At 40.6% G+C, this 14,926-nt stretch overlaps 1 protein-coding gene across 1 annotated transcript in view; it reads left to right on the top strand.

Annotated features, from left to right (window-relative positions):
* The window catches only part of LOC124777110 (calcium permeable stress-gated cation channel 1), a 161,358-nt gene that overhangs the window by 131,242 nt on the left and 15,190 nt on the right, over nt 1-14,926 (top strand). The window contains exons 11-12 of the mRNA XM_047252395.1: nt 128-278; nt 4,235-4,428. Coding sequence (XP_047108351.1) covers nt 128-278; nt 4,235-4,428 — 345 coding nt within the window. The remainder of the gene's footprint in view (nt 1-127; nt 279-4,234; nt 4,429-14,926) is intronic.

The following is a 14,926-nucleotide window of genomic DNA, read 5'->3' as shown; positions in this document are numbered from 1 at the left end:
CAATGATAAACACAATTTTGTATGAAATAGCTAAAGCTAATCAAATTTAATGCCTGTGTAAAAATGTTGTGTGTAGTAAAGATTGGAAATTGGTAACTAATTATTTCTTATTCTTTCTCATTTTCAGGGAAAATTTGTCAGTGCAATCAAACTATTGGTACATCAAGGCCACACTAGTAAATTTCTTCCTTTTCTTTGCACTGTTTTTCTTGACAACACCGGCGATTATGGTTAAAATGATGGAGACCTTCCACGTTTCAGATGAAATTGGCAAAATGGTAACAGTCAAACAGTTTCTCAATTTTTAAAGCTAGATGAGTACATATAAATGACGTAATGGAAAGCCCTTGATGGGATATAAATAATTGAAGTAGTAAAGGTAATAACTTGCTATGTAGTTGACTCTTAGTTGTCTATAAGCACAGAATCACAGAAACAAAATTGAGAATGTAGTTAGCTTTACACATATAGTTAGACACCAGTATATTTGCAGTGCACTGGCACTGCAACTTGTGTAGGGTGAGAAATTGTTTCATATAGAGTGGTGAGGGGAGCAGGGAGGTGAAGAACAGGAAGGAGGGTTGAAAAAGTTGGCTTACAGCTGGCAGGGAGAGGCAGCAGGAACACATGAAGTGAATATGATATGGCCTGGGTTGTGAAATGGGGGGGGGGGGGGGGGGGGGGGTGTGCACAGTGTGTAATGACATGGAGGAATAAATTGGGGGGTGGGAGAGGGGGGGGGGGGGGAGACTGAACAGAGGAAGAGGAAGACTGAAAAGAAGAGCATGCGAGTGCAGGATGAGTTAATTCAGGGTCATGGGGCAGGGATGGATGGTGTGCAGTGTAGGAGCTACCAGATATGAACTCCAGGAGAATTACAGGATTGAAAAGGGGGGGGGGGGGTGGATACAGATGGCATGGTCTGTGAAGCAGCCATTGAAACCAAGCATGTTTTGCTCAGTACGTCTTCTGCCATTGGATGACAGCTCTGCTCTTAAATAGAATATCTTGCAATAAGACACATCTTAACTTCCAGTAAAGGGAAAAATTCTGGTACCTGGCTATCTCAGCTTTTTAGATGACAGATGACACTTCATTCTAATATACTTTCTTGCATTTTCTATGCTGTATCAAGTTCTTTTTTGTGACAGCAGGAGGAAATGAGTTTATTTTTAAGGTCCTGTTTGCAGATTTATCTATTTATTTTGTAGTTGTCTGTACATCGACATCTTTGTGTATTTTATGCAAGCCAACTTGTGTCGTTTGACAGAGGGTACATCCTTTGTGTACCATTGTTACTTCCTCCATTTCCTCTTCCAGTTATGAATGCTTAGAGGGGAAAAATGAATGTTGGTGAGCCTCAGAGTGAGTTTAACACAATAGTTTTAATTTTATCTCCATGGTCTTTGCATGAGGTAGCCATAGGGGGAACCAACATATTTGTTGACTCTTCTATGAATGTACACTCTCAGAACTGTAACAGTAAACCACACTGTGATACACCTCCATTTTCCAGTAAATAAATGAACCTGTAATGAAACTCACTGCTGTTTCTTGGATCTTCTTTAGTTCTTCTATAAATCCTATCTGGTGCAGATTCCAGACTGATGTGCAATGTTAAAATATTGGTCAAATGAGGGCTTTGAAAGCTACCTCCTTCCTCCTTTGGTGGATTACACTTTATGAATCTTCCAATGAATTTGTTGAGCATCTGTCTTACCTGTAACCAGTTTTATGTAATCATCCCACTTTAAAACCCTCCACACACATACTCAGAGATATTTTGTGGATGTGACTGCTTTTGGTTATTCTGCAATCATGCAATTGTACAATAACAGATATTCTACCTATCTGTGTTCAATATATTTAATTTGTAAACTGCCCGTCCTTATACAAAGTGTTGATCCTCTGTAGGTCTTACTCCATTTTGCTACAATTTTCTAGTTTTGTGACTTTTCTTTATACAACAGTATCAATCACAAAAGATCGCATGGAACTTCTGCTGCTATCTGCTAGATCATTTATATAAATAATGAAAATTGATAGTCCTGTAACATTCCATTGGGATGCAACAAAGTTTCTTTCACATCTGAAAATCTCTCTCTATTGAAAATGACATGCTGTGTTCTGTTTGCTTGAAACACTTCAGTCCAGTCATAGAGTTGGTGTAATATTATGTATGCTCAGATCTTGTTTAGTAGACAGCAGTGTGGAAGAGTTTCAAATGCCTTCCAGTAGCTAAGCAACACAGCATCAACCTAGGCTCCAATAGCTACTCCTTACTGAGTCTTGTGGACAAACAGAGTGAGCTGAGTTTGCTGTGATTATAGTCTTGGAAACCTATGTTATTTCCTAAAGAGGAGTTTTACTATGTCCAGAAATATCGTAATACATTTGCGTAATATTACGTTCCAATGTTCTACAAGTGGTGGACATCAGAGATACTGGCCTATAGTTTTGTACATACATTTGATGATCTCTCTCAAAAACTGTACACCTCTCTAATTACTAGGAATGCTTTACTCCTCCAGGGACCTACGGTGTACAGCTGCTAGAAAAGCAGTGTGTTCTTTAATAACTCTCTTTAAAGTCATGTTGGTATCCCATCAGGTCCAGTGGGCTTTCCTCTGTTGAGAGATTGCTGTTGTTTTTCTGTCCCATGATAACTTACTTTGATGTCTGTTATTTTGATGCTCATGCAATAAATAAATGAGGAACTGCAATGTGATTTTGCTAATTGAAACAGTTTTGGAGCCCCCCCCCCCCCCTCCTCCTGGGGCTCATGGCTCTTTTGTTTGTGCTTGGCGACCATGGAGCCCCAAGCTATTGTAGCCCATTCTTCCTTCTGGGGCTGCGTTTCCTTCCCCCTACCCCTGCCTCCCCATCATGAGTCCTTCCCCACTGCCTCCTCCTTCCTCTCGGTGTTCTTATGCTGACCTGGATATCTACCTGGCTTCTTGTATTCCTCCCAGTTTTGTTCCCTTTACCTTTTCTATTTCATCCTTCCTTTTTGGTGTTTCTGGTCCCCATTTGAGGACTGACCTCCACTACTAAATTTTTCTGCCTATAGAATGAACCAGTTGGGAAAGAACTTGCTCCCTAGCATCTCTGGTGTGGATTCCTTATTCCTCCCCCCCGCCCCCCTCCCTGTCCTATCTCCTACACCCCATTTCTCATTTCTACCCGCCTCCAACTCCCCATTCCTACCTACCTCCAACCCCATCATTCCTTCCCACCCCCACCCCCTAGGTCACCAGCCTGTGTAGCCAGTCAAGTAGTGAGGCTGTTATATATCCATCTGGCTGAGCCCTGTGACAGCACAGGGATCACACTTCTGACACCTGAGCGGTTTCTGGTATGTGTAGTGTAAGGGGTGGGTGCAAAATTGAGTTCTTTCTAAAAAACTGAAATGCCTCCTCGTCTAATTGTTTGGACCGTAATACGGTTCTGAGACAGAAGTTTCAGTTCTGGGACTGTGTCATTAAACAGTCTACAGAGATTAGAGTAAGAAAACAGCTGATCAATCATGATAGTGGTTACATTGTTAGTTAGGCCTGGGGACCCACAAGTAGTCTGATTAAAAGGAAGAGTGAGGAACCAACAATGAGCTGATGTGGTGGGAAGATGGAGCAACATCAGAGATGCCACTGGCTCATATCCGTAGGTACAGAGGACAGAGCAATGTGTTGACGGGAGTGGGAAGGATTGGGGGGGGGGATGGTAAGGGCAAACTAAAGAGATGGCAGCAGGTCAGAAGGTTCATCTCCACACCTGATGATGCCAATGTGGTTAATTGTTGAAATAGGGATCTGCAGTTGTTCACCCATGAACTACTTTGTTACTACCTTTCGTCAGTATTTCTCATGGTGCTGTTCTGCATTCCTAACTGTACTGTATGAATTGTGGTATGATAATTCTATTGTTTGTCAAATATGTGTATAAAAAGAAAATGAACTGTCCTCTTTGTTAAATACTATAATTCATACTTTGATTCAGTGATACTACATTATTCTTTGTCAGTTTCATGATTAAAATTGCAGTTCCCTTTAGAAACTATATAATACAGTACAGGAAAGGCTTCTTTTTCACTCTTCAGTGTGCTTTACATGTGATATTAAATTCAGTCCTACCCACATGGAGTACTGTGGGATGAGTGAGTATAAAGGATTACACTGCTATGATGATGTTTTATACCAGTATATTTAAATTTCATTGCATTTTTTCCATGTTGCAGAGCCCGGTTCTATCGGAGTTTCTACCTACGCTTTTACTGTGGACAGCATCTGCTCTGTTACCGGTTATTGTTGCATATTCTGATCAATGGCTCTCTCACTGGACAAGATCTGAGCAGAACCACTCAATTATGCGCAAAACCTTTATCTTCTTGCTGTTCATGGTCCTCATTCTGCCTTCTCTGGGACTCACTAGGTAACTAATACTTTATTGTGAGTAATTCAGTTTGTTTCACCCGTCTGGATCAGTGGAAATGATGACTGGCTGCTCAGCACCACCTATGTTTTGTTAATAGTGATCTATCCTATTACACACACCATGCCTTTAGAGAAGTATATTTAAAGTCGGTCAAATAAAATTTTTCTTATTTTGCTTATGATGCCTGGATCACTGTTCACTGTGATCAGTCAGGTCCTCGTATTCTCCTTTTAACTGAGAAGAGTTTAACGTTATCTATTTTCTTGGTGTTATTTTTGCATCATTACTGCTAGTGAATGAGTCTTTGCTGTCACTTCTCCTCTTACTTGGTATATGTTAGACCATAGTTCAGTAAATATGTTAAAATTTGCACTGTGTGTTCCATACACATTGGAACAAGTGATGGTGTCATCTGGGCTCAGTGGTCATTTTTGGGTCATTCTGGCGACTGGCAGAGAAGGTTCAGAAGGCCAGCCTTGCACGTGGAGTTTCAGTGAAGCTCACAATGTGCAGCATTGTGGCCCCTTAGTTCTAAGTCGAGTGGAAGGACTAAACCAGAGGCTTTTAAGGTTCTTTAACAAGCTAGGCTGTGACTACATGGACTTCTGCCATCGGGTTCATAACTGTAGGGTCCCCCTAAATAGGACAGGTGTGCACTATACATCAGAGGCTGCTACTCAGATAGCTGACTGTGTGTGGGTTGGATACAAGGGCTTTTTAGATTAAAGTGGCTCCATCCAATCCAGATAACGATAGCTGTATGAAACCCAGAAATATCAGTGTAAAATCAAAAGAATTGCCTCTCATAGGTGCCTCAATGTTATTCAATCTTTACATTGAGTAAGTGGTATTAGGAAAAAAAGATGGGTAATTAAATTTCAGGATGAAGAAATAAACATTTTAAAGTTTACTGATGACATTGTAATCCTATCGGTGATGCCAAAAGACTTGCAAGATAAATCAACGGCATGGATACTGTCTTGCGAAGAGGTTATTATATGAACATCAACAAAAGCAAAACAAGGGTGATAGAATATAGTTGAATTAAATCAGGTGGTGCTGAGGGAATTAGATTAGGAAATGATAGATGAGTAGTATTATTTGTGCAGCAAAAAAAGTGGTGATGGTCAAAGAACAGAGGATATAAAATGTAGTCTGGAAATAGCAAGAAAAGCACTTTTGTAAGAGATATTTAACTCTGAATGTGAATTTAAGCACTGAGAAGTCTCTTCTGAAGGTATTTGCCTGGTGTACAGCTTTGTGTGGAAGACAAGAAACAGTTCGGACAAGGAGAGAGTTAAAGCTTCCAAAATCCAGTTCAACTGAACAATTTTGAACATTGGATGGGATAATTGAGGCGGTATGAAGTCAAAATGGATGAAGAAGGAATTTATTGCACAGCTGTACTAAAAGAGGGGATTGGTAGGTAGGACACATCTTGAGGCACAAGGAGTTATCGATTTGGTAATATAAGGAGTGAAAATTATAGAGGTAGACTAAAACTTTGACAGTAAGCAGATTCAAATAGATGCAGGTTGCAGTATAGCTTGTTCAAAGAGATGAATGAAGGCTACCTAATTCTGTATCAACAGAAGGCACTAGACTTTGATGCACTCACGTTTTGCATTTGGCCACTGCCAACCTCAGCAGTCTAATACAGAGCATTGTGTAAGAAGTCATTGCGAAGTGATTGTTATGTCGTATCTGATGAAACAACTTCTGGCCCGTCATGGGCAGTGTCTGATACTCCTTGGATAAGGGCAAGGGATGGTACTTAATGGAGTGAAGCTAGAAAAATAATTAGTGATGCCACTAAATGCTGCAAGCAGAAGAGCTGAAATAAATATGAGGTCTGTCCAAAAAAATGGTGTGTTGCAGTGTCATTTGAATGGCATGCCTGCACACTCCTGTGTTTAGTATGTAACTGATGGAAGTTTCATTGTTGTATGTCTGTTGTTGTTCAGTGTTGTATTGAATAGAACATTATGTTGCACAGTTTGTGAATTTTGAGATAGCAGAGTTAGAGGATCAGAGTGTGTGCATTAAATTTTAGATGAAACTCAAGAAAATCTTTACTGAGACGGATCAAATAATGCAGGAAGCCTACAGTGGTGAATGCTTAAGCCGTGCTTGGTGTTACAAATGGCTCACACTGTTTAAAAATGTCTGGATGGAAGTTACAGATGACCCTTGTTCAGGACACCCTTTGATGTCTACTGATGATGCTCGCATCAGGAATGTAAGCAAAATTGTGCATCCCAGTCAAAGACTGACTGTCGGAGAGATTTCAGAAGAATGTAACATTCCAGGTGGAGCACGTCACAAAATCATGACCTAGCATCTTGGAATGCATCATGTTACTGCCAAGTTTGTCCCACGGCTCATGAATCAAGATCAGAAAGACCTTCATCTCACAATCCACAAAGAGCTTTTGGATTGCACAAGTGAGAATGAGATGTTTCTTAAGAGAACCATAACTGCTGATGATACTTGGGTCTACAGTTATTATGATAAGATGAAGGTTCATTCTTCATAGTGAGTCAGGAAAGGTTCTCCAAGACCAAAAAAGGCTCATTAGGTCAGGTCAAATGTCAAAGCTATGCTGATAGTTTTCTTTGACTTTGAAGCATTAGTTCATCATGTATTCTTGCCACAGGTTCAAACTGTTAATTAGAGGTACTATCGGGACATGTTGTGATGCCTGCAAGATAATGTGAGAAGGGAAAGGCCTGAAATGTGGTGAGATACTTCATGGCTCTTGCATTACAATAATGCACCCACACCTTCATCTCCGTTGGTGTGTGACTATTGCACAAAAAACAAAATCACTTGCTGCAGACTTTTTGTTATTTCCAAAGTCGAAAACCCTGTTGAAAGGATGAAGATCTGCAGTGATGGATGAGAAAAAAATTCACTGAAGGTGCTTCACACAATCCAGCAAGAGATGTACAAAGACTGCTTCTGGAAATGGAAAAGGCATTGGGGATGATCTATCAACTGCAGAGAAGAGTATTTCAAAAGAGACTGTGCACAATAAGTAAATGGTAAGCATAGAAAAATTTTGTGGGCAAGTTCTGGAATTTTTTGAACAGACCCCGTATTTGCTTCATCCTCTTTCTCAGCCGATAAGGTGAACAGTGGCGTAATAGGAGCGGACTTCAGCTTTTTGAGAAGAATTTGGAATTTTTGTAAAGATAATCCTGAGAAATTACCAAAAAGAGCCAGAAAAATCAGGGTAGGATTCACTTTTTGAAATCACATATGTGGTTGGGTAAGTTAGTCATTTACCATTGTGGCCCCCTGTTTACAAGTAATAAACAAATATCAATTTCTTGAGAGCCAAATGATGACTAAAGCTACAATAATGAAGTCCATTTTTGAACTCTTGCAATGAGTAGTGATGGAGATATTTTGCTGGTATGCTGAAGGTAGGTAGTGAGTCACATTGCAAAGCAGTTTCTTTTAAATCTTTTAGAAATGACTGTTTTAATTATTTTTATTCAATTTATTATGGTTACATTGTGATATGGGTCCCCCAATCTTCTTCCAAAGGCAGGCATTGTGATAAACAATGCTCCATACCATGACAGACAAGTGGACAAACATGGTATAATATCAAAGTGAGAATGTTGTGGTAGCTGCAAAAGAGGCATGTTGCCAGCTATGAGAACATGTGCAAGCAGGGTCTGTTGTCTTTCATTCAAAAATATTGACCTGTGAAAAAGTTGCATGTGGTTGATGAAACGACAAGAAAAAGGCCAGGTTGTTGTCTGCTTGCTGCCCTATAATTGTGATTTAAGTGTGGTGGAAATGCTATGAGCAAAAGTGAAAATCTAGTCAGGAAGCACAAATTTCATGGGATATGTCCAATGACAATTCATTTAATGTTGCCAGTGAATCCCTTATGTTAGTAATTGCTGATGACTCGGATGCGTATTGCAGGAAAGTCCTTCTATTGGAAGGAGGTTACTGGAGGTTTGATGATGGTGTCGAACTCACAGTAGTCAAATTCATTATTCATACTGCTAAATCAGGTGGGGTGGTGGTGGTGGTGGTGGTGGTGGTGGTGGTGGTGGTGGTGGTGGTGGTGACAAATTATGTGCAGATGTATATAATGAGACTTACACTCAGTGACTTCTTTGTGCCTAAAATTCCATATTACATATGTTAATAAATGTTTAAAATTTTAATCATTCCTTTTATCACAACAGTTGAAGTTTTCTTAATAGCTCTTTTAGATTATGAATTGTCTATGAGAAGTGATAGAGAATTAGTAGCATCAAGCACCATTTTCAACATGAAAGTATTAATTTCGATTTCACAAAAGCTGTAAACATATCTTACGCTATCTCACTTGGTACTTTTGTAGATAAGCAGTATGTAGCAGCTGACAGCTAGTAAAGAGGCAAGTAGGTGGTACTGTCAGTGCTTCTTGGAGCATAAATTGATATATTAGCACAAGTGTAGTGACAGCACTGTGTGATGTAAGAGCGGTTTGTTCTCTCTATGCCGCTGCTAGCCTCTTGGCAGCATATGTGCTGGAAGGCTGTGGGGAGAGCTTGCTTCCTCTACTCTGTGCACCCTCTCATAATTCGTTCATCTCCTTTTGAACTGCCTTTAGTTATGAACAGGGCGTGCACAAGCAGAGTCTTTTTAAGGTCCAAGTTAGACAAGTGGCCACTTGGAGTGCCAAGCTCAGGGGGATGCCAGAGGTGTCAGAATGCAAATTTTGTGTATCGTGCGTATCGTAATTAATAGAGAATACTGACATGGGTGAACATGTATGATAATAGAAACAAAAGCGTTTCAGGAAACATGGATCTGGAAATGAGCCATTTGGGAGACACTTGTGAATGTGTGGCCACAAACTGCTGCAGACTCCAAAATCAGATATTATCCTAGGTAGTATGCATGGATTTGAAATGTAAATTTTCAGTCAAGGTCCCCCCATCTAACTGAGTTCAGATTTCAGTGAAGGCCTACTGTAACAAGGAATACAATACTACTTCATTATATGGCATTCGTCCATCCTCGAAGGATGATGGTGTAGCACAATTGGTTCAGACTCTGCAACATCTGCTATGGCTCAAAAGTCCCACTCAAGAGTGGCAGTCTCTACTGCAGTTTGGGCACTTGAAACGTGGACTTCCACCAGAGGCCTCTATCTCCTTCCGTCTTGCCCTCTTCCCAATGTCTTCTTGCATGTGTTCGTTCTCTGCAAGCTCAACCCCATTGCGCACAGCTTGTCGCCACTTGACACGGTCACCAGCTGTATTTTCCCACTGACTTGGATCGACGCTGGCCTTGGTCTCTCTTGCAGACATCCTTGAAGCGAAGGTGCGGTCTTCCTATTGGCCTCACATCCTCCCAAAGTTCTCCGTGCGGCACTTTTTTCGCTATTCACTCAGGATTCATGCGCCTGACATGACCTAACCACCTTAGATGTCTTGTAGCTCAGGAGTGCATGAATGCTGGTTGTGCTTGCGAGCCATAATACTTGATGGTAGCTGTTCAGTTGGGATTTGTGTTTAGCATGAGTTGCCCATGTCTCACAGCTATACAAATGGGCTGACAACACAAGCGTTATATACTTGCAATTTAGTTTTTAATGTGAGTAGTCCATTCTTACATACTCTGTTTTTCAATCTACCCATGACAGCTGAGGCTTTTGCAATTCTGTTGGTAATCTCAGTGTCCACAGACAAGTTGCTGCATGTTGTAGATCTCAAGTAGGTAAAATACTACTTCACCATGTTACAATTTACCGTACATTGAAACACGTTAAAGGTGGTGTTTCCTGTGTTATCCAAACCACATTATGCAGTTACACAATATCTTATGGTAACATTTCAATGTGCAATTGCATTTTTTTTTTTAAATGCACATCATCCTTTCAATGGAATGTGAAATAATTGGTAAATGATAGAATTAAAATGTTCCAGTATTAGTATAAAAATAACAGAAATTTTATATTTTCATTCTTTTCATTCAATCTTGTAGATAGCACATTTTTAATTGCAGCTAAAATAATACACATATCCAGTTCTCTCTGCTTTCACTAAAAGCATTTAATGATCTCAGGAACTACAGTAAACAGAAATTGTTTTCTTTTGATACTTAGCGCTTGGATAAGATTAAGAAATTTACTTCTTACAGAGAAATATTGATGTAGTACTTCCATAATCTAAATCTGGAATTTAGATTTATTCATAATGATCTTATCAAAAGCCCAAGAAAAGGCAGCTAACGTCCAAGGGAGCGGGTAGGAGGGCTGCCATGTGACATGCTGCCAGTGTGAAAAATTTTCTTGAACTGACAGTGTATACAAGATGGACTAACATGGAGAGTTTCATCAAACCAGTCTTTGGACTGAAGACCACAACAAAAACAACAGTAGTTTCATATCTCTAGGCTGTACTTAAATTTGTAACTTTGTGTAGGAGTATGTAAAAGATGTATTCCCCAAGTTTAAAAGAATAATTGAGAAAGCACTGTATAGATACGTACCTAGTAGAATAGTTGATGATGGGAGAGACCCTGCAAGTTATAAAGTATCTGTAAAGAAACTACTAAAGGAACAGTAACTACTACAAATTATGTTTGAAACAAAACATAGGGCTACAGGTAGAGAAATGCTAAAGGAAATCCATTTGCCCTCTAGAAATGCAATGCCTGAAACCTTCAGTGAATACTGTAGCAGCATCTTATGAAAATCTCTTGCACACAACCCAAATAATTTCTGATCATACAAAATAGCTGTCAACAGCAGCAAAGTTAACTTCTGGACACTCTTGGATGTCACAGGAACTGAAACTTACCAAACGAAAGTGTTGGTATGTTGATACACACACACACACACACACACACACACACACACACACACACACACACACACAAAATTCAAGCTTTCGCAACCCACGGTTGCTTCATCAGGAAAGAGGGAAGGAGAGGGAAAGACGAAAGGATGTGGGTTTTAAGGGACAGGGTAAGTAGTCATTCCAATCCCAGGAGCAGAAAGACTTAACTTAGAGGGTAAAAAAGGACAGGTATACACTCCCTCGCGCGCACCCGCGCCCCCCACCCCCCATCCACACACACACACACACACACACACACACACACACACACACACACACACACACACACACACACACACACACGGAGACATATATATATATATATGTGTGTGTGTGTGTGTGTGTGTGTGTGTGTGTGTGTGTGTGTGTGTGTGTGTGCGCGCGCGTCATTCCAATCCCGGGAGTGGAAAGACTTACCTTAGGGGGAAAAAAGGACAGCGCGCGCGTGCGCTGTCCTTTTTTCCCCCTAAGGTAAGTCTTTCCACTCCCGGGATTGGAATGACTCCTTACCCTCTCCCTTAAAACCCACATCCTTTCGTCTTTCCCTCTCCTTCCCTCTTTCCTGATAAAGCAACCGTGGGTTGCGAAAGCTTGAATTTTGTGTGTGTGTGTGTGTTTGTGTTTGTTTGTGTGTCTATCAACATACCAACGCTTTCGTTTGGTAAGTTACTTCATCTTTGTTTTTAGATATATTTTTCCCACGTGGAATGTTTCCCTCTATCCTCTACAACTCCCATCATGCCTCTGTCAGCCCTAAAGTATGTGAGCGAGAACATGTTTAATGTGTTATGGTATAAGTTATGTGCAGAGAAATTTTTAACTGTGGCATATCGGTTGGAAGAAACCTGTACTTTGTGCATCTAGTACAAACAGAACAGGATTTTACAGTTACCATTGTCTACCATATCAGGAACCATGAAAAGGATGCAAAATGAATGTAAGTAAAAACCACAACCATTTAGTACTAAATAAATTAGATGTAAATGAGCTGCCAAGAATCATTACAGTTGTCATATCAAAATATGTACAATTAAATAATTTTATTTATATTAAAGACCACTGAAGATGTCTAGCACAGAAAGGTGAAACATGTTTGGTACACACAAATGAAACATGCAGTTGCAAAATATGGAATTTTTGTTATCTGTGTGATAAAGACTAATGAGATATACATGGAAGCACCAAAGAAACTGATATAGAGATGTGTATTCAAATACAGGGATGTGTAAATAGGGAGAATATGGCACTGCAGTCAGCAATGGCTATATAAGACAAAAAGTGTCTGGCACAGGTGTTAGATTGGTTACTGTTGCTACAGTGACAGGTTATCAAAATTTTAGGAACTTTGAATGTGGTATTATAGTTGGCGCATGAGCAATGGACATAGCATCTCCGAGGTAGTGAGGAAGAGGTGGTTTTCCCATACGACCATTTCACGAGTGTACGGTGAATATCAGGAATCCAGTAAAACATCAGATCTCGGACGTCACTGTGGGTGGAAAAAGATCCTACAAGAACAGGACCAATGATGACTGAAGTGAATCATTCAGTGTGACAGAAGTGCAACCCTTCCACAGATTGTTGCAGATTTCAGTGCCGGGCCATCAACAAGTGTCATTGTGCAAACCATTCGACGAAACATCATCGATATGGGCTTTTGCAGCCGAAGCCCCATTCTTGTTCTCTTGATGACCACATGACACACAGCTGTACACCTCACATGGGCCCTTAAACACCGACACTGGGCTGTTGTTGACTGGAAACATGTTGTCTGCTTGACTGAGTCTTGTTTCAAATTGTGTTGAGTGAATGGATGTGTACAGGTATGGAGACAACCTCATGAATCCATGGGCCCTGCATGTCAGCAGGGTTCTGTTCAAGCTGGTGGAGGCCCTGTAATGGTGTAGGGCATGTGCAGTTGGAGTGATATGGGACCCCTGATATGTCTAGATAAGACTCCTGTCTGATCACCTGCATCCATTCATGTCCATTGTGCATTCAGACGGACTTGGGCAATTCCAGCAGGAAATGAGATACCCCGCACATTCAGAATTGCTACAGAGTGGCTCCAGGAAAACTCTTCAGAGTTTAAAGACTTCCGCTGGCCACCAAACTCCCCAGACATGAACATTATTGAGCATATCTGGGATGCCTTGCAATGTGCTGTTCAGAAGAGGTCTCCACCTCCCTCGTACTCTTATAGATTTATGGACAGCCCTACAGTGTTCATGGTGTCAGTTCCCTGCAGCACTACTTTGTTGAGTCCATACCACATCATGTTGTGGTACTTCTGCGTGCTTGTGGGTGTCCTACACGATATAAGGCAAGTGTACCCGTTTCTTTGGCTGTTCAGTGTAGAAGTAACTTCAGGTGTGCGCCATCGAAATGTGCTAGGATCCTTGTTACTCGTGTTGTATATTAGTGATATGATAGACAATAGTAGTATGAACATCAGTTTTTACTGGTTATGGAGTTAGGTACTGCTGGCCGGTGTGGCCGAGCGGTTATAGGTGCTTCGGTCTGGAACCACGCGACTGCTACGGTCGCAGGTTCGAATCCTGCCTCGGGCATGGATGTGTGTGATGTCCTTAGGTTAGCTAGGTTTAAGTAGTTCTAAGTTCTAGGGGACTGATGACCTCAGAAGTTAAGTCCAGCAGTGCTCAGAGCCATTTGAACCATTTTTTTATGGAGTTGCTTACAATAAGTACTATCTCAAAAAGCTGCAGAAATATTAAACCAGATCTGGATAAGATTTGAAACTGGCAGAAAGACTGGCAATTTTATTTAAATGTTCTGAAATGTAAAGCTGTGCAGTTCACAAAATGAAAAATTCATAGTACCACATGACCTGAATATTAATGTCTCTCAGATGGTATCCATCAATTCGTACAAATACCCTTTGTGATAATTCATGGGGATATGAAATAGAATGATCACATGGAATCAGTCATAGGTGAAGCAGTTAGTAACCTTCATTCGATTGGAAAAATGCAGTGATTTTGCAAATGAGATTGCTTACAGAACACGTACGCAACCCATCCCATAATATTACTCAAGTCTGTAGGACACATACCAAATAGGACCAACTGTGGTTATTGAATCTATACATCCAAATCTCTGCTTACAAAATGTTAAGTAGTTGTGCCAAGTAAGGAATCTAGAAATATAGTACAACCTTCTACGTATCACTCTCTTAGGGACAGCAAAGAGAAGATTACACTAATTATAACACCCACAGATGTGCTTAAGGAATCATTCTTCCCACACTTCATACACCAGTGGAAGGAGAAGAAATCTTAGTACATGGTACAGTTAAAAGTACTGTCTGCCACACACGTAAGTGCTTGGTTGGTGTATTAGGGCATAGGTAGGTAGGTGGTAGGTAGGTAGGTAGGTGGTAGGTAGGTGGGTGGGTAGGTAGGTAGGTGCAGTGGGCATAGGTATTTATGTTGTCCAATCTTTAATGTTGGAATGAGTCTTTGGACATAGTTAAAACTGTTACTATACCAAAGTTCATAAATATACATAGGCTACTTTTAAAGCTGCATCTAAAAGGTGACCAGAATTGTTAGATTTATGTCTGCTGGGAAGGTGGCATTATGCAGTAGATGGAGAAAGTTTAACTGTGGATTCAAATT

The sequence above is a fragment of the Schistocerca piceifrons genome, chromosome 2 (assembly GCF_021461385.2).
Source record: "Schistocerca piceifrons isolate TAMUIC-IGC-003096 chromosome 2, iqSchPice1.1, whole genome shotgun sequence".
In the NCBI taxonomy this organism is placed as follows: Eukaryota; Metazoa; Arthropoda; class Insecta; order Orthoptera; family Acrididae; genus Schistocerca; species Schistocerca piceifrons.
This window is presented reverse-complemented; position numbering and strand designations above follow the sequence as displayed.